This window comes from Carettochelys insculpta, chromosome 9 (genome assembly GCF_033958435.1).
Source record: "Carettochelys insculpta isolate YL-2023 chromosome 9, ASM3395843v1, whole genome shotgun sequence".
Taxonomy (NCBI): domain Eukaryota; kingdom Metazoa; phylum Chordata; order Testudines; family Carettochelyidae; genus Carettochelys; species Carettochelys insculpta.
The window spans coordinates 30,587,903-30,608,297 of record NC_134145.1 but is presented as its reverse complement, the minus strand read 5'-3'; the positions used below and the strand labels follow the sequence as shown (position 1 = coordinate 30,608,297).

At 39.7% G+C, this 20,395-nt stretch overlaps 1 protein-coding gene across 2 annotated transcripts in view; it reads right to left on the bottom strand.

The window, feature by feature from the left end:
- The window catches only part of HS2ST1 (heparan sulfate 2-O-sulfotransferase 1), a 162,548-nt gene that overhangs the window by 20,501 nt on the left and 121,652 nt on the right, over positions 1 to 20,395 (bottom strand). For both annotated transcript variants that reach the window (XM_075002879.1, XM_075002880.1), the window contains exons 2-4: positions 18,562 to 18,800; positions 10,663 to 10,748; positions 5,528 to 5,666 (exon numbers count right to left, since the gene is read on the bottom strand). In XM_075002879.1, the coding sequence (XP_074858980.1) occupies positions 5,528 to 5,666; positions 10,663 to 10,748; positions 18,562 to 18,800 (464 nt within the window). The remainder of the gene's footprint in view (positions 1 to 5,527; positions 5,667 to 10,662; positions 10,749 to 18,561; positions 18,801 to 20,395) is intronic.

The following is a 20,395-nucleotide window of genomic DNA, read 5'->3' as shown; positions in this document are numbered from 1 at the left end:
ACGCGACACGTGTAGATGCGCCGGGCGCTATTTCAAGGTTGACCTGGCTATTTCGAAATAACCAGCTAGTGTAGATGCAGCTATAAATGTCAGTTCTGTTAACATTGGATGGAAAATAGTATTAAAAATTGCATAGCAGTCAGAAACTCAAAGTACTGGTAAATTTCTCCAAACCAGGTCTAGGATGCTTATTTTGGGTACAGAACTGGTTTTATCCTGTGAAAGTATAATACACTTATGAAGACAGCTTTTTACACTTCTCTTGTTTTGTGCAATTCAAAACACTATTGTTTTGATCATTTAATTGAACCTATGAAGTAAAAATTAAGTTGGGAGAAAGATTTTTAAAAATGTGAAACATGCATTTGTTCAATTTTAACTGGCTATAGACACAGTAAGATTTAGTAACAGCAACGATGGGTCCTGTGGCACCTTATAGACTAACAGAAAAGTTTTGAGCATGAGCTTTCGTGACCACAGACTCGCTTCATCAGATGCATCTGATGTGAGCATCTGATGAAATGAGTCTGTGCTCACGAAAGCTCATGCTCAAAACTTTTCTGTTAGTCTATAAGGTGCCACAGGACCCTTCGTTGCTGTTACAGATCCAGACTAACACGGCTACCCCTCCAATACTTGACAGCAAGATTTAGGACTCTACACTCTTGTCAAGAATCCAACCCAAGATGCAGACACTCAGAAGCAGATTGCTTGAAATTGCTGCAGTTTGATAAAAAAATGTATTTCCAAATAAAGCTCTGCCCATACTTCAGTAAAATATATTTGCGCATTTTCACTAGCTAAGAACTAGAGAGTGTTCAGAATTCAGCACTGACAACATCGTGGCATCTGACCATCTAACTCAAATGGTGCTTTTCTGAAAGGTAAACATGTTTAAACCTGTGTCACAAAACAACTTAAAAACCTGCCCAGCTCAGAATGAAGTGGGCAGTATCTGAAAAGGTTCTACAGAGAAAGATTTATGTTTGGTTGAAATGATAGAGGTAAAATATGACTTTTTTCCCCCCACTTTCATGAGCACTATCCATCCATTCTAAGTATTCATACAGCATCAATCAACCTATCTGAGCATTGACCTGTTCTGGGTACACCTCCCAACTTGTGCAGGTATGTGTCAAATATGAGTTGGAATTTATCAACCAATAAGATTTCTCCTGCAACACAGGTCACTTAGGAGTTCAAGCTCAAGACAGCTAAATAATTTTTTTTTAAAATAAAACAAAATGAAGACATACCCCTCCCATTCTCTCCTCCACCTATATCTTGACAGCTATAGCAACAGGAATTCTAACAGAAACTTTTGTGTTTAAGAGATTCTCTTCTCATAGCAAAGATATTATTCTGAGATGTTCAATAGAAAGAAAATAGTTCTTTCCTATCCATATAGCAAAATAAGACTGTCACTCAAATTGCTGTACATTACAAGCCCGCTGTTCTAGCTGAATCTTTATTATGATTTCTTTAAACCATGATGGGTATCAGTACGAGGAAATGCCATGCAAAATGGATTTCTATTTTGGAAAATGACAAACTCCATCTGCACACACACACAATGATTACAACTATTGTTCAAAGGTACATAGAGACTAATTTAAGGGGTAAATCAGCTTCCATTGTAGTAGTTATTTTTGTCTCAATAATATTAGCTTGGAATTAGATTCAATTTATTTATAAAACAATGGCATTTTACCACATACTTGACATTGTTGTTCCTTAATGTTTTGTATGTTGGTTAATTAGAAAAACGTACAACAGACAGCTTATAACCATATGGAACATACATGTGGACCTACATTTGAGGCTGATCAACATGCACATAATTAGAGGTGTCTTTTAGAAGGGTTTGTACTTTTTGTACATTTACTGATGAAAGAATAGTATTTGTTTTGAATCAGAGTAAAGGATTTTCTTACAAAGGGTGCTCAGCCGTGCTTGTAGATATTCCATTGCTTTTCAGTCAGACATGGTTTAGTTTCAGAGTGACAATCCTAGAATTTTATCATACAGATGTAGGCCTGGTAAAGTTATGAAATCCTTAACTAGTAGGTTCTAAAGAATTTTTATGGGATGTGACTGATAACAGAAAAACTTCTCTCTTAGCAAATTTAACTGGTTTTCTAAATACATGTTTTTGTTTTTGGAGTTTATCAAGGAAAATCATATATCAAACAAGCAGGTATACAGTCTTGCTGAAAGAAACGCACAAAAGATGGTATAGTACTGTTGACGCTTAAACAAGTGGCTCTTTGGACATTATATGTGCAGTGACAATTCAGATGAGATTCTGAGATGTAGTAAACTACATGGTGATGGATACTATGGTTGTCTTAGTTGTTTACCTTTCTGAATTTTATATCCAATGCAAATAAAATTGGCATCTGCTTGTTAAGTAAAGCTTCCTCAAAACACTTTCAAAGAGTTGCATGCTTAGCATTATAGTCTGAATTATTACAAGCAGTGAAAAAAATTAAAGCTTGATTACAGAATTTTATCTGAACAAAACAAGGTGCTTGTGGGGCAATTTAAATGTGTATAACAACAATGGTAATATCAAAAATTAAAATACACTTATGTCCGCTAAAGTGACAAGATAAAAGATGAAAACAAGAGCCTGGCATAAGAACAAAGAATTATTAAGTAACTCATTGGGAAAGTATAAATAGAAACCAATGGTAATTAATCTCTGAAGGAAGTTATTTAAAGTTCATTCTATTTTGAAAAGTGACTTCATGGAAGTGGCATTGTCAGTTTTTGGGTTTTTGTTCTGAGTAAATGCACACCAGATGCATCCAGTTCACAAATTACATGTAAAATGTTTTTACTTTTTAATTAACTTCGAGTCCAATTAATTTATCCTAGTCTGGAAATCAGTTAGTTCTCTTCATCTCACACATCTCCCCCTCCAGTGGAATGTCCTCCAGGCCAAATTATGTCAGTGACACTATGTAACTTCATGGCCTTCTGTAACTTTGCACAAGGGAATCAGACGTAAACAAATCCACATGTATAACAGAATCCACCTATGAGACATTTTACAACATTTTCTAGGAGGTCACGAATAACACTTTAAAAGTGGAAGTCTTCATGGTTGTTCTATGAAATTGGCCATAGTGGTTCAAACTAAAGGTCCTTCTAGCTCAGTAACCAGTCTTCTAATGGAGACCAATGCCAAGTGCTCCAGAGGGAATGAACAGAACAAGCAATCACTGAGTGATCCATCCCATCAGCTTCTGGTAAACAGAAGCTTCTGGCAATCAGACAGACAATCTACCCAGTCAATATTAATTTTATTTACTTTAAACTCAAGGGAAATAAGAAACTCTGAGCAAATTTAATGGCTTAATTGATATGATTTTTTAAAAAGCAATTTTAAGAAATCGAAGTATTCCTTTCATATCCAGGATCTGAAAGAAGTGAAAAAGGTACTGTCAGTGGGATGGTTTTATAGTACTTTCCTAGTTTTAATTCTGCCAGATAAATGTCCAGCGAAATACTCAAACTTTAATTGGCCAAATGACTTTTTTCAACCCAGTTTCAATTACTGATTCCAGTTGAAAATAAAGAAAACTCTGGATCTAATGTCTTCCTGTATCACTTTAGGTCAAATCATAGCGGAGAATGCACAGAGGTGGACTTACTGTCCACCATGCGTAGGAGATTCTGTATTTTTAAACCCATCAGTGGAATAAAAGCGGCTATACACTAAGGAACAGTTGGCAGGTTATAAAATCAAGACCTATACTTACACCCACCCCTTTTTTAATCATCTGATACCATATATCAGACTATCACCATAGCAAGACTACCAGGGACACATTTTTAAATCCTTAATTTAATTTATTATTCTGTTTGAAGTTGTCATGCTTATTCTTTAAGCAAGAAAAGATTTTCCCTACAGAAAGTTTACCAGAAATTCATTAGGCATATTTTGAGCTGGATAAATATTAAAAATGTTTTTCAACAGTAAAAGCATCTGAACAGTTCTTTGCCTTCAGAAACACAAACGATCTTCAAGTTATTGCCAAATTCATGATAAAGACTTTGCAACAGGTAATTTGAAATAACATTTTGAATGTCTGAAAGGTTGGATGTAAAAGCCCCACACAAAACAGAAATATCCTTATTTGCAGAACCCTTTCTCAATCCAGATGATAATGTCTAGTGAGTGGAAGTGGGATGCAGGGGCAGCAGATGGAGCCAAAACCTTTGTAACAGAGGCACAGCTACTTCTAAGGAGGCCAGGAGGAGCAGGGGCTTCCAGATTAGTGGCCTTTTTTGTTTGTTTGTTTGTTTTCTGGGAGGAGGGGTGAAGGGTGTGGAAACAAAAGCTAATTTTAAAAGTAAAACCTACTTACTATGTCATTGTTTCTTTGTGTTTGGCTCAGCTTGCATAATGAAAATAAGGTATTTGGTTTGACTTTTTTTTTTTTTTTTTTTGTCAGTTTCACTTTCGGTTTTTCCAAGGTATTAGCATAATGGTGCACTATTTAGGTTGCAAACATTGCAGAAAAATTTTTATTTAAAAATCCTGTGTTTTCACTTAAATTAAAAAAAATGGAAAAATTTCAGTTCTTATGTTTTGTAAAAATCCTACTTTTACAAAACTTACATATTGGGTCAAATTCAAGCTCTTTAAAAACTGTTAATTCATCAAATAAAATGCATTACTTTGCTTATTTATGCAAGTATGATCCAAGGCAATATTCCAACAGTATATCTATTATATAGATATTTAAATGAATCCTGGGATAAACAAACTGTGGAATTAATAGAAAGCCATAACAATGTTTCAGCAAGCAAGGTTTTGCAGCTTGAATACACTAAGATGGGTCTATTCAGTTCTAAAGAGAGGTAGGAAAGTGCAGAACATGTACCTCTTAAACACCAACAGCGTCAGGTAATGCAGCTTGCATGCTAAAGGCTTACCAGAATATAAGCATTCAAAATTAACTAGTACTACTACTGAAAGAGAAGCAGATTTTATCATATCATGATAGCTTTTGAGTGCAGGTAGTGCTATTTAGTTCAGCTTTTTGATGGGCTCACATAGAACAGTTTTTATTTCATGCCTACAGCCATGGATATTGACAAAATGACATCCGGACTGAGATTTTACAGACTTCTTAAAACAAATTATTTGTTTGCAAAGTTTGAAGAAAATTCTTTCAATTTTTTTTTCCAGAATTAGTCATTCAAATAAATACTTGCTGACAAGGTCAGAACCTTGGATTTATACTTCTTCAAAGGTTTAACAGTATATGAAGTTGTATACCTTGGTTCAGTATCAACACAAAAAAATGGAGCATGCTACCTACTTAAAAAAAACAGCATCACCATTGTTGATGCAGGAGCGGTTCTGATTTTTTAAACTTCACACAATGGTGTAATTTCAACCTTAAATCCTTTAATATTTTACAAAACTTTGTGAAAAAGAAATATGGTTCTTGCCAAGCCATATTTTAAGATCAACTATAAACAACACACGAAAGCAGAAGCTGAAGGTTACCTTTTTATCCCCCTGTTTTCGCCTTCGCAGTCCTGGTCTGTAATCATCTCCAAAACGCAAAAAGTAATAGTAAGAAACTAGTCGTTCTATAGGATCTCTTATAACATTAATGTAAATTGGTTTCTTTTTCACACCAAACCTGAAATTAAAAAAAAAAAAAATATATATATATCAAACTAATATAGTTCCTGAATTATTTCAAAAATGTATTTATTGACAGATAAACATGAAAGTGCACACATATTAGAGGGGAAACATGGAAATTTAGTACTAGAAAAACAATATTTCATATTAAGGCTATACATTATTGTTTGAAAGAACAGAAGAGCACAGTCTGAAATATATATTAAAAACAGAAGTCCATCTCAAGATACAACATAGGTTCCAGAAATGTTTTCATAGATTCTTCATTTCAGGAACAAGACCAACTTAAAAACTAAGCCAGCCATCCTGGAAGTCAATTCTGAATATTGGTATGTGTATATTTTATACATATATGAAATTCCCTCTGAGATAAAAATTTCTATTGAAATGTCAATTACATTTCACCTGCATCCATATCAGGTGCAGAAAGTATTAATGTAAGTAACTTGACCTTAGACATTCCTTTCCTCAGTCTAGCAACCAAATAGTTACACCACAGTAGCTGTCAGGGGCTAGTCTACACTAGAGGATGTTGGGGAGAAAACTGGCATTTTGTCAACAAAACCCCAGGAATGTCCAGATTCCCAAGGCATTCTGTCAATAGTAAATGGACAGAATACAGTACTTTTGTCGACTGCATTCTGCTGTTCCCCCATGAGGCAGAACACCTCTGTCAACAGTCATTTGTCAATAAAAGAGCCAGTATGGATGTCCTGGGGGGCCCTCTGCCAACGGACTGGGCTACCGGAACACCAGGCAGCTTGGTCTGCTGTACTTCTGGTTGGCCATTTTTGTTGAGAGAGCAACTGGGCCGTCTGGCCATGCTCTGTTGACAGAGCAGACTATTTTTTCCATCCACTTTGAAGTTTGGCCCCAGTCTGTTGACAGGGTGAATGAATCACTGTGGATGAATCGCTACAATCTAGACACAGCCAGGAAGTTCAGTCTTCCTTTCCTGCTTTCTGCTATAACTGCCTTTCTAACTGTGCTATGCACTTGTAAAGTAAGTCGTATTCCTGGCATGACCTCAAGGACAGAAACGCTAATTACATGGAAAGAGGGGGGGCTCAAGGATTCCACTTGGCTATTCCTATAAAATATGGGTGTCTCATACTAGCAGAAACCATCACTTCATTTTCTGTTTGAAAGTGACTTTTCAAGATGTTTTAAGGCCACTGTGCTAACCCTAAAGAAATTTTCAGTTAGCACGGTACCAAGTTAAGGTGGCATAAGAAACAATGAAATGATAACTCAAATGACCAGACTAAAACAACAGAAACAATTTTGTGTTATTTCCACCCCAATAGGTCTATGCTCCTTATTTTTCTTCTCCTTTTGAGACTTGTCAGACATAGTGTAGGACCTATGTAAAAGATCACAAAGAATTAAGTAAGAAGAAAAACAACCACCACCACCACCACCACATTTAAACATTTCCAAGGTCCCAAAAGGTGTATCAAATAATATCATGAACACCCTCAAGTGAAAGCAGAAACTGAAAGCTGTTCAAATAAATTTATGTGCAGCTAAAACTGCTAGAATTTTGTACTGACAGAATCATATAACCCTAACAGCTACACCAAAGAAACCTTAGCAAAACGCTGCTTTGCCAAGCACAATGAGGAAGAAAGACAATTGGAAAAAATAAGTTATAAGCTAAAAACTTGCTGTTTGTAAGGGTATAACCTATTAAGCCTTCGCCTGAAAGAATAAAGAGGAGACATAACAGAAGAGGAAGAAGTTAGAAGTAGAAAATGCGGAAATAAGAACACTCATGCTGAGTCTACACTTGCCCCCAACTTCAAAGGCAGAATGGTTCTCAGGATGTTGGGAGATTACTAATGAAGTGCTACGTGAATATGCAGCACTTCATTAGGCTAATTCTCCCCCTGTGGCGAAGTGTCAAACTTCTAAGTGCCAGTATGCGTGTAGCCTCAAAATTTTGGGGAGTAAAGGCACTTCGAAGCGCCCACAGCTACATGCATGCCAGCACTCCGAACTTTGATATTTCGAAGTTGCCGTGGGGGAAAATTAGTTTAATGAAGTGCTGCATATTCACTGCAGCACTTTATTAGTAATCTCCCATTACCCTGATTACCACACTCCCTTCAAAGTGCGGGGCAAGTGTAGACCCAGCCTTACAGTTATGTTAAGGCCAGACTAATGACACAGACATGAATAATGTGAGAGCAGCTGGAATATCTGGTCCTATAATAACCATGCTGACCAATACAAAGTTCTGCGGAGATTGGATTGTGTTCACCACCTATCATAACAGGTCCAATCCTAACTGGTGTCTCTTGGAACACTGTAAATATTTATGGCACGGTGTAAAGAAGTAATATAATAATAATAATAATAATGAAACAATATTGTCCTGTGTCAAAGGAAAGCATTTTCCCATCCACTTAACCCAAAGAAAATAGCATCATGATGCAGATTAGCTATTATGGATGACTAAGGTGGCATCAGAACAAAAGCAGGATAAAAACACACCAGGGAATCAAGAGTTTCTGTTAGTATTGAGCTAGTGGGGTTGTGGCACCACTCCCTCAAAGCCAGTAGTCTTGGATTGCTCCCTACTGCTGCCATATTTTTGGTTTCAGCATAATCTAAGAAGTATTTCTGAAATATCTGAGTCTCATTTGGTGTTTAATAAGTAGCTTAATATTTTCTGAAACAGGGCGCACCTGAAAATTACAAGAATTTAGAACATACTCTCAGTTTCTTAAAAGTATAGGTCAAAAGGCAAGAGCAACCAGAGAACTTGGTACATGATTTTAATAATGAAAATCACACAATATGAGAAAGGAAGTTGGAGGAAATGAGTCTTTCAGGCAAAGGGACAACGAACAATGAATGCAAAGATAACACAGCCCTGGAAAGAAATACGAATGACATTTCTTAAGTGGCTTACACATCTTTGTGTAATAATTACTTTAATCTGAGAAGTTCCAAAACCTAGATGTTCCCAGCTTTATGCCCCAAGTAACGTGAAGAATAATATTCATCTAGCTCTTCACAAGGCTGTTATTTCATTCAGTGTTCAGTTCCATAAGTCTATTAATACAGTATTTTAACTTAAAATTTCATCAGTCTCCCATTCTATCTTTTGTTAAATGCAAGGAGTTTCCTCATTTTATGGTTTTCTTTTTTTTTGTTTTGTTTTGTTTTTTTAAAGTTTCTCTTCACTGTTTCTTTTCTGTAATCTTGAAATTTCAGCTGCTGCCCACTGGTAATTTCCCATAGTGGCTTTTAGGACTTTCTATTAGAGAAAAGCTAAAACGGGAGTTTATGATGATTCCCCAGTTTACTTTTGATTTTTTAAAAATAAAGTTATAAATGTTTTTAGAGGGGGCTTTAAAGGTTACCAACCAGAGAATCGTTATCCTCTGAGGTCTTAGTTAACTGTCGGAGCAAAAAGGAGGAGAAACACAAGCAATGGGGAATTTGGGCCTGATCTTGCATCAATGCAGTCAATAGTTTTATTATCCACTGTAATGGGAAACAGGATTAAGCCCTCAAAGGGAAACATCATTCTGTGTATTTTCTATGTATTTTTTAGTGCATAGTACAAAAATGACTGCTGGTAATGTATGGTATGTTATTAACTGGCCAGATAACAGCTACGTTGAAAAGAGCTAGAAATGTACAGTAAGGCCCCAGAGTATGCGAAGGTTCCGTTCCATGCACTATCACATAAACCGAGATTTCGCGCAAGTTGGGGTCTGGCTTTTTTCCCAGCAGAACACATGTTCTGCAGCCAGGGAAGCAGCTGAAAGGTAAGTCCTGGACTGGCTGGGCAGTTGGGGAGGGTTAAACCTGGTGGTGGGTTGGGGCTATGGGAGGTGGATGGGGAGATGAGCCAAGCCTGGGGTGCGTTAGGGCTGCAGGGGGGTGAGGGGTGGAGTTGAGTGCAGGTGGAGAGCTGGGCTGCGGGCGGGGAGTTGAGCCGGAACCAGAGCCGTGTCTGGGTGGTGAGCCGCAGGGGCCGTTGCACCAGAGCCGTGCGGGGCGGGGGGCAGTGGGCAGCTTGTGAGCCGCGCGGGGTCGTCACACTGGAGCCGTGTGGGGCAGGGGGAAGGCAGGCAGACAGCATGTGAACTGGCAGGAAGGGCGTGGGGGAGGGGGGCACCACACTGGAGCTGCACGGGGCGGACAGCTTGTGAACTGGTAGGGTGGGGGGATCGCATCAGAGCTGCGTGGGGTGTGTGCGTGCGTGCGTCTTGTGAGCTGGCAGGGAGATTGCACCAGAGCCGCGCAGGGCAGGAGAAGGCAGCTTGAGAGCCTGCAGGGGGGTTGCACTGGAGCCCCGCAGGGCAGGAGAGGGCGGCTTGAACCATAGCCACTTGCAGGTGGTTTAAATGGGGCTGGGGGAGGGGGGTTACGGTCAGATGCGTAAGAGCGGGGTCGTGTACTCTGAGACCTTACTGTATAGTGAAGGTAAAAAGCCATTTTGAAATTTTCTACCTGAATATGTTATGTTGTGTTATGTTACTCATTAGCTAACGTGTGTTTGGGAACAGGCTGTTTCTAAACTTTTCAGCCTATGAAGGATATTGCTAGGAGGACACTAAATTCTGAGTATTCAGAAGACTGAGCTGAAATTCTCAGGCAAATGCATACCCATTGCTCATAATATTGCTAACTCATAGAGTCAGATCATAACTGTCGAAGTTAATCCTTTGTTATCATGAAATAAGCAGGTCAAAGTTGCATTAAAATACCTAAAGGGAATATTGTTTGAAGGACATTACTTTTGAATTATTTAAAAAAAAAAAAAAAAAAAAAAAAGACAGTTGTCACATTCTGATCACTAGAGGGCAGTAATATTTAAGATGGAACAACGATCTACTGGAACTAATGACTATGCAACTGAAAACTGGTCAAACTATCATGTTTCGGAAGGAAATGTTTTATCTACTATGTGGCTGAAAAAAATGTATGTAGTAACAACCATTGTAGATTAAACAAATCATTGGGTAACTTACCTTGCAAAATCCAAGTAAGATATATGTCCATGATAAAATCCTGGTTTCATTTCCTTCCAGGAAGTTACATTCTTCACAAATCGCACCTACAAATGTAGAAAGCAGTCAATATTCCAGTACTGTTTGTAACAGCTGATGTTTAACTACAGTAATATATTCCACTCTAAGTATGATTGGACAATGCATTTTGATAAAAATCTATCACAATGAACATTACCAAAAGACACGAGTAACTAAAAAGGGTACTTAAGTTAAAAGCACATGGTAATTGACTCATCTTAGAGAGCCGCAAAGCTAAAAAAAATTAAGCTAAATGCAGCAAAGTCAAAACATGACCAATACAAATAACTGTTTAATTAGTATTGTAGTTGGCCTGAAACAGTTTGAAGGCAATAAAGAGTCGCCTTAATTACGCACAGCAGGGACCAAATCCATCAACCTGTATTCAGACTAAAAGATTTTCCACAAAAAGAGAATAATTTTTCCCCCAAATGTGTTAGGTGAAATTTTTAAAATGGGTCCTATTATTACACCAACACAAAGGCATCAAACCTAGTAGTTCATTTGCTCAAAAGGAGACAAATTTCCAAGTTTTTGATGGACCATAAGGCAGACAGTCTATCAGCATCATGTTCAATTTAAGTTACCCCTGCATTCTTCTGCGTGGCTTACTACTAGGAAAAATAATTTAAGACCAATCACTCAATGCAACAATTTAAATCTAGATCATATCGATCAACATGAAAAAACAGTTACCAGCCTCTCATAACTGTTTTTCGAGATGTGTCATTCACATACATTACAGTTAGGTATGTGCATACTATGAGCGTGAACATCAGAAATTTTTCCCGTAGCAGCATTCATCAGGTCAGCCAGGGAGACCCATGGAGTGGAACCAGTATAGTGCAGTATACATGACTGCTGACCCAACCACCCCTCTGTTCTTTTTTGCTGGCTACACTGACAAAGGGAAAGGATGTGAACATCACATGTTGAACAACAGTAATGAGAGATGAGTAACTGTTTTTTCTTCTCTGAGATCTTGTTCACATCAATTCCAATTAGGGGACTCCCAGGCTACTCCCAGGTAAGAGAGCTGGAGTTAGTATGTTACAACCGCAGGACTCTCTTCTTATAGAAGTGTCACTTCTTGTCTGCTGATCAGTAGTATAACGTGATGTGAAAGCATAAATGGAGGACCAGCTAGCCAAACTACATGTGTCCTGAATCTGGACTTCCCCTAGGAAAACCATGGAAGAGGCTTGAGCCCTTGTGGAATGGATGGGGATTGCTGGCACTGGAATACCCACAAACTCTCAGCATTTATGAGTAGTCTGTAATGCACAAAGAGATACTCTGAGAAGAAACAGGGAGGCCCTTCATTTGGTTAGTGATGGCCACAAATAGCCGGGATGACTTTCTGAAGGGTTTACAATGGTCAATATAAAACAAGGCTCTACAAATGTCCAGACAGTACAGCTGCTGCTGATTGCCACATGGCTTTGAGTAGAAACCCAGGAGAAAAATATCCTGATCCAGATGGAACTAAGAGGCCACTTTGGGCAGGAAGTTTGGATGAGGTCTGAGCTGCACCTTATCCTGGTGAAAAGACCAGGGTGGTGGTGGAGATCTCTCACACAAGTGCTTTTAGGTCTGATAACTATCTAGCTGACATAAATCACCACTACAAAAGCCATTTTCCATGACAAGTACAATAGTAAACAAGAGGCCATATGCTCAAAGGGTGCAAGCATTAGCTCAGAAAGGACCAAATTCAGATCCCATGGAGAGACAAGTGGCCATGCCTGGGGGTAGACTCTTCCAACCCTTAGAGAAAGCGTATGGCCCAGGGATTGACAAAAACTTACTGGGCACCCTTCCTAAAGTGGAATGGAGAAATGGCTGCTATGTGGACCCTTAACAGATGATAGGACTAAGTCTTGATCTTTCTAGTGAAGCCGATAGGCATCTGTCCCAACTCTTCTTGACTATGTTAGCACTATCTTTGGCTAAGCGCACAAGCACCAGTACCTCTTCCGCTTCGCAAGGTAAGTAGCTCTTGTGGATGGCTTCCTGTTGCCTAAAAGGGTCTTCTGAACTTGGTTTGAGCACTAAATACCATGGAGCTTCCAGACCATGAGCTGAAGAGGCCAAAGGTGTGGGTGCAGGAAGCATCTGTGGTCCTGAGTGATCAGGTCAGGTAGAGGGGAAGATCTACAGGTGTGTCCACAAACAGCTCCAAGAGAGCAGTATATCAATGCTGGGACAGCCATGCCAGAGCCAGAAAGATTACCCTCTCCCTAGCTGTCTTGTGAAGCAATAGGATTGGGGGAAAGGCATACAGTAAATGATCCTTCCAGTGCAGCATAAATGCACCTGGTAGGGACCCTGGGCTGTGGTTGCAGAATAAGCAAAAGAGGGGGCATTTGTTTCCTTTTATGGTGAATAGCTTTACCTAGGGAAACCCCCGAACCACAGAAATGAAGTGGAGGATATCTCACTGACTCTTCGTGGCTGAGGAATGATCTGCTGAGATGGTCTACCACCATGTTCTGACTCCTAGGAGATAAGAAGCCTCCAGATGGATGGAGTGGTCTGTGAAAATTGTCCATAGAAGGAGAGCTTCCTGGCATAATGGCAACCAACTGACCGCCACCCTGCTTGTTGATATAGAACATGGAGGTAGTATTGTCTGTCAGAACTGTCATGCTGTGTCCTTGCATATGGACATGAAAGGTATGACAGGCCAAATGAACTGCCCTGAGCTCCTTCACATTCAAGTGCAGAAGCATATTGTCATTTGACCATTTGCCCCATGTCTGCAGGTTCCCCAACCTCTATGCAAAGCATCTGTGACTAGTGTCATCCTGGCCTGAATAGCATGGAATGGGACAGCCACACATACAATCAGAGTGACCATCCACTAACACAAAGCAGTAAAAACCTGCTGAGGCCCTGTCAGGACTAAATCTAGGCTGTTCCAATCAGGGTGGCAGACTGATGAGAGCCATTCCTGGAGTGGCCTCAGTCTAAATCTGGTATGCATGACTACCTACATGCACATGACTGGGAGCAACTATGGGAGCTCCTTACCATGGTCATATGACAATGTTCCAGAGAATGGATGAGATGGGAAATGACCCAGAACCCCGAGTCCAGCAGTAATACCCTCACTGCTACTGAGTCTAGGACTGCCGCTATGAACTCCGTCAGTTGAGAGGGGATGAGTGTCAACTTGTCCAAGTCAAGCAGGATCCCTAATCTTTGGAATGTACTCATGAAGAGACAAACATGGGATTCCACCTGCCTCTTAACAGCCAGTTATTGAGGTAAGGGTACACATCTACCCTTCTCTTGTGAAGAACAGCTGTTACCACCACCATGCATTTAATGAACACATGGGGAGCTGTGGAGAAACCAAAGGGAAGCACTGCAAACTGGTATTAAACCTAACAATGTGAAGAGAAGGAAGCACCTTTGCAACTGTCAAATAGCAATGTGAAAATAAGCATCTTTCACATCAAGGGCTGAGTACCAACTTCCAAAACCCACGGAAAATATAAGAGAACACAATGAAAGCACGCAAAAGCTCAACTTTACAGGAAATTTGTTGACACTGTGGAATGGGTCTGAACCCCCCTTTTGCTTCTGGAATGAGAAAACAACAGGAATGAATACCTTCCTCCCCTTCCCCCACCCCCACTTTCTTAGTTCCTGAGGAACCTTCCCAGTCACTTCTGGCCATGGGGTGATAATCTCCTGTTGCAGAACTACTCATGAGAAGGGTCCCTTAAAGATGGATGGGGAAGGGGAAGTGAAGGGTGGGATGGGTAAGAGTAGACCTGGAGGGCATATCCCACTTCCACTAAGCAAAGGACCCAATGGTCTGAAGTTATAAGAACCCGTGTATACAGGAAACAAGAGAGGCAGTTGCGGAAGCAGGGGGAGGGATCCAGAGTGCCAACTGGTACGGAGTCCTTGAACATCTCATCAAAATCCTTGCTTTGAACTGGACTGGAACTGAGACTCCTTGGGCTTGGCCTGTACACCAGGACAGGGTCCTGTGCCTGTTGTTCCTGCCCTTCAGGGATAGGAATCTTGTCTTGTGCATGACTAGAACAAGTGCTGCTGCTGGGGCCTAAAGGGCCTCCTCAGTTTGGAAGGAGTCCAGATCCTAGGAAAACACACAGTACCTCAAGTATGATTCAAGTTGTGCAGCCTTGAGTCAGTTTGCTTGGACAACAAGCCCGAGCCTCAAATGGGAGGTTCTGAAAGGTACGCAAGACTTCTGGAGGGAGGCTAGAGGATTGGAGCCTCCCAGAGTACATGACTATGCTGATGGAAATAGAGCAGCTGCTGAGTCAGTGGAGTCGAGGGAGGCTTGATGGGCTGTCCTGACCATAGTCTTACCCTTGTGTACCAGCACAGCAAGCCTGCTCGAGAGCCCTTGGGCAGGAGCTCTTTGAATGTTTGCATTACATTCCACGTATTAAAAGTGTAACAGCTGAGGACTGCTATCCTCAGCTGCAAGTCTTCAGCCGCATATAGCTTTCGCCCCTAAAGGTCCAGGTGCTTGGTGTCGGGCACTGGTGTTTGCTAGCCCTGGCGCTCTCACTCATTGTCCACTAGGGAACGTGGAGGCAGGTTAGAGTATAGATACTTGTAGCCCTTGGAGAGCACATAGTACTTCCATTTAGCCTGTTCTGCCATCAGAGGAACAGAGGCCAGCATGCTTTGATGGTGGAAGATCCCAAGTTCCTTTGTCCTGAGAGGGAGAAGGTACAGAGTTCCTGGAAGAGAGATAAATGGAGACACAACGAACTGCACCAGGCAAGGGTACCAAGTCTATATTTGAAGCGATCAAAAATTATATAAGCTCCACTTTTTTAATTTACTTTATCACTCTTTCTTTACCAGGACTTTCAGCAAAAAAGGAAATTGAGGGAAGGTCTATGGAAGGAGTATTTGTGTGTGTACCGAGTTCACATCCTTGTACTAAATGTTGTGTACGGATATTCTGAACAAAACCCTGTTAGTGCCCTCTGGGATTAAAAACTCCCTGGACTGGTGGAAGAACCACGTCAGTGCACGCAAATGGAACCCCTTCTTTGACAGGCTCCTCTTTCATAAGTCCTTACCACTGAGACTTCCTTATGTGGGCAGGAATGACTGAAGCCATCACCAAGGAAAGAAACATGACCCCAAAGCATAGAGCTTGTCTATACAAACTCTAGTTTAGGGGTGTGAATTCAGTGCACACAAACACACACCAGCTCTCTGAGGATGCTGCTACACTACTATGAACTAAAGAGTACTTAAGTTTGCATTAACAGAGACTTGTTTGAAGAGGACTACATTCATGCAAACTAGATATTTTGTATGGGAACCACCATATGGCGCAGATCAGCACATAGATGTTACATCCTTTCAAGAGTTTTTGTTTATTTAAAAAATATCATCAAATATTTATTATACAGCTGGCAGAAACCTTGATATGAAAACCACTTTGGTTTCTTTAAGTCAGTCAGTGATTCACATTGTCCATGGAAACACTGCTTTCTGAGTTAAAATAATCCAAAACTCCTGACATAAAAATTAAATGTGCTTCAATTGCAAGTTCTCTTTCAGAGACAGACACACACACACACAGTTCAATTACTTGTTAAGAAAGCAGCTCATTATCCCTTGCCAATGAATATTCTTACTTTACTTGATGTGACAGAGTAAGGCCAGAGGGCTACAGGAAAGTAAGTAGTAGAAATGAAATACATTAGCCCCAGAATAAATAGGTCACTGTTCACAAGATAAACAAACCGAGGTTAATCCAGAACTTGCAGGAGCTTGTCAGAATCAATCAAGACAATCAAGCTAATTAAAACACCTGATGCCAGTCAGGTGGTTTCTAGCATCAACTGAGTCAGACTAATTGGAACAACTGGGGTCCATTAAGAATCAGATGAGCGATTAAAAAGGGATCCTCTCCTATTAGCTCAGCGAATGCAAGGTGCTGAGGACAGAAGGTGCTGTGGATGATCTGGGAAAAGCAAGCACAAGTAGGTACCAGAAAGAACAACCTGTGGCTAAGGAAAATGCTGGGGAGGACTGTGGGAGAAGTTGTCCAGGAACTGTAGCTATCACATGGCTGTTACTGGAAACATTTACAGGGTCCCTGGGCTGGAAGCTGGAGAGACCGGGTTCCACTTACCACTTTCTCCCCATTACAGCCTGGGAAAAGGACAGGTTTTGGTAAAGGGGTTTCCTCCTGCCCTGGTACTAATTTGGGAGGGTGGGGGGCAGGCATAGACACCATGGAACTTGATTTTCTCTCTTTTTCCCCATGCTGGCCAATGATGAGGTTAACTGAACAAGCTGGTACCCTAGAGCAGAGAGATGCACAAAATGAGTGGCCAGCCTTCTCAGGGGGCATGAAATTTCACAAGAGGAACACAGCACAAGTGGCTCCTGGGTCTCAGGCTCATCCATCTAATCTAAAATACTGAAATATGGTACTGTTTTAATGCATCTATATTCACATCTATATACCAATTAATAAAGTTTTCGCATTCTACATCACTTATTTTCTTACACATGCCAAAAGGGTTGTTTTTTCATATTAACATAACCAAAATTTCTATCCATTGGATTACGTCAGACAGGTTGGCAGCGGGAGGGGGAAGCTGGTAATTGCATGGACAAAAAGCGGAGCACAAAATGAATGGCTTGCTCAACCCTCTTCCAGAGAAAGTGCCAAAACAAAGGGCTGCTGCGAGCTTCTGAGGCAAGCAAGCCAATAAAAAGCACGGAACCTACCAAGACTGAGGAGGAGTTTTGTCACATTGACCTAAAACTAATGGTGACTGAGGCAAAACAACAACAACAAAAAAGAAACCACAAGCAGCTAGGGCGTTAGCAGTAATGTTCTATTTAGCTGATGCACATTCACTTATATTACAGAAAAAATACTAACAGATTTGGCACCTGATTTTCAAAGTCAGGAATGTGCATTTGAGAGACAATTCAGGCACAATTTCACATGCAAAATAGACTAAAAACTTTTGCAGGACATTATGCATCTAACTGATCACTTGCATAGGCAATTACCTTATTTGTGAATTTACTCACAGTAACTGAATTGGCAGATTAGATGTACAACTGTGCACAATTAATTTTACAAAGTAAAGATTTTCTGTTAAGCCAAACACTATAAACAGAACAATATTATACAGTGCCAGATTTGTAAAAGAATAGGGTTTGGTTTTTTTTTTTGTTTTTTTTGGGGGCGGGGGGCGAGAAGCGGGATTCAGTATACAGAAGTGGATTGAAAAAGTTGCTGAAAACTATAGTACCAAACGCTTCCTTATATAATCGTTCTTGGAATGTTAATTGTATTATGTTTTTATTCTTCTCATTTAAAATATATTTCTGAAAGGTTAACTCTGGTTCACATGAAAGTGGTAAACTGGAAGCACGATGTACAGCCACTCGTGAGTTGATGATATACTGAAGCATTCACAGATAGCCAATCCTGGTCAGTTCAGAGCCACTGTATGTATCCCTTTTTATTAAAGTCTTGGATGTTTAATCAGAGACTTCTGTCATGCCATGTAGTGTGGTATATTAATCCTATTACATAATGAAAAAAATAATCTCTCTGCATATAGGTAGAAATTATAACTTAGTTATAAATTTATTAAAGCAACAATATGGCACCCAATTACATCAGTTCCTTTGGTTATAAATTACAACAGCACCTTACTAAATATCTTTGTGGACATAATGTACACTACCAAAACACTTCTTCCTAAATAGTGCTGAACACATGAAAACCTATCTAAAACACTAAAACTGCAGAAGTGGCTAAAACCCCCTAAACCACTTATCTCAACATATATAACTTACCTGATCTTGTAGTGACATAACAGGATTATTTTTGGTTGTATTGATATGTAGAACATGGTATTTGTTCTTTGCACAAAGGTCATAGGCAATATTTGTGAAGGATGTGCTTGCGGTTTTAGGTACTCTGTTGTAAATGATCACAACATCATCATCTTCATCCAGAGCTGCATCTTGTCGAGGACCATCTATTGTATGACGTTGCTCTATTTCTCTGACTTCATGTCTTGCAATTGCTCTTTCTGTAAAAAATAACAGACAAACAGTTTTCAGTGATAAGGAAGACATAGGGCTATATTTTGAAATTCAGTCCTTCAAGTTAATATGATGAAGAGGGTTAAACTATACTAAAGAAAATATCTTTTTTTTACCATCTGAATTCAAAATTTCTTTTCTGCTAAAAAAGAATTTATAGATTATACTAAATTATGCTTTAAGACAGAATATGTTGCCTGCAAACTGATAAAAAAAGAGGGATTTTCTTTCCTTTAGCTCATCTTAGCATAAAAGAAACTACCTCTTTTTCTTTAAAAAGTTGTCTTTGATGCCTACCAAAATAGTAACAATTTTCACTGCTCCCTAGCCAATAAAATATGCAGTAGAGATACAAAGTGAAAGGAATAACTAGTTTAAATATCAAAATATAAATATGTATTAAAAAATGGTAAAAATCACTATCCATAGGAAGTTTACTCAATTAATGGTGAAGAGGCACTGGTGTTTAAAACAAAATATTGTGCTTAGTGTAATTAAAACAATTCCCAATGTTTAACTATTATAATGTATGGCTTTTCAAAAAATCTGATTAGCTGTACAGGTTTAACCTCTCTCAGCTGGCAACATCCATGGTCTGGCATGATTTTAGTTAGCTGGATACCCACTTATTATGGTTGTTGTCAAGCTTCCCATGGTCCCATAAAGTTTGTTTACAAGCACCAATCCTGTCTCTCAGGGTTCTGAGCTGCTATTTACCTCTAATTTACCCCTAAATGTCTTCTAAAAGCCCAGTATACAGTGAAAGTGTCGGTAATACTGCTAGACAACATTGACCTCCTGTGGTTCGGCAAATTCCCTTGTTCGACATTGGCCAGATCCTGAGGGTGCTGGACTAGAGAAATTCAACTTGTATTAGACTGAAATTTGACCAGAAAAGAGGAAATTCTTTTGAAACGATTAACTTTAAGGAGCAAAATTACTGGACAGAATACAAAATATATTAAACACAAGGAAGAAAAAGAGAGAAGCAAGCCTTGGACAAGACATGGTTTGGAGAGGTAGATAAACTGCAAATAAAAATTCCCTGTACAAGGACATTGCTCTGGGCATTTGATCTCCTCTTCAAATACACAAGCCACTTGGGAAATGAGAAGCAGATTGTTTGGCATATTGTAGAGCCATAACATACTCTGTGCTGATCCAGTCAATTCAAAAGCTTTGTCCTATTCTGGTTAAGCAGAATGTCACCACGATTCATAATTTAAATTTCAAAGCTTTTTTTTTAAAGAATTATGCATCATCATACTCTAACTCCATCTTTTTCTATATAAGTCAACTCTAGGATTTGAACTCAAAATCTAGAAAAAAGTCACAGCATAAAATGTTCTTACTTGAACTAAAGGAGTAATTGTTAGTAAAAGTAAGTTGCTGTCCTTCACATGGAGTAATTCCCAGAGCAGTAGTCCTCAAACTTCTTATGCCATGACTGTGTCCCCATTCCCAAGTGGAATCTATCCACATGCACCTGGAGCTTTAGTCAGATGCAGGGCTGGGAATAGGCCATGAGGACAGCCAAACCTGGGGGTGGGGCCTGGAGCAGGGCCAGAGACACTTCTGGGGT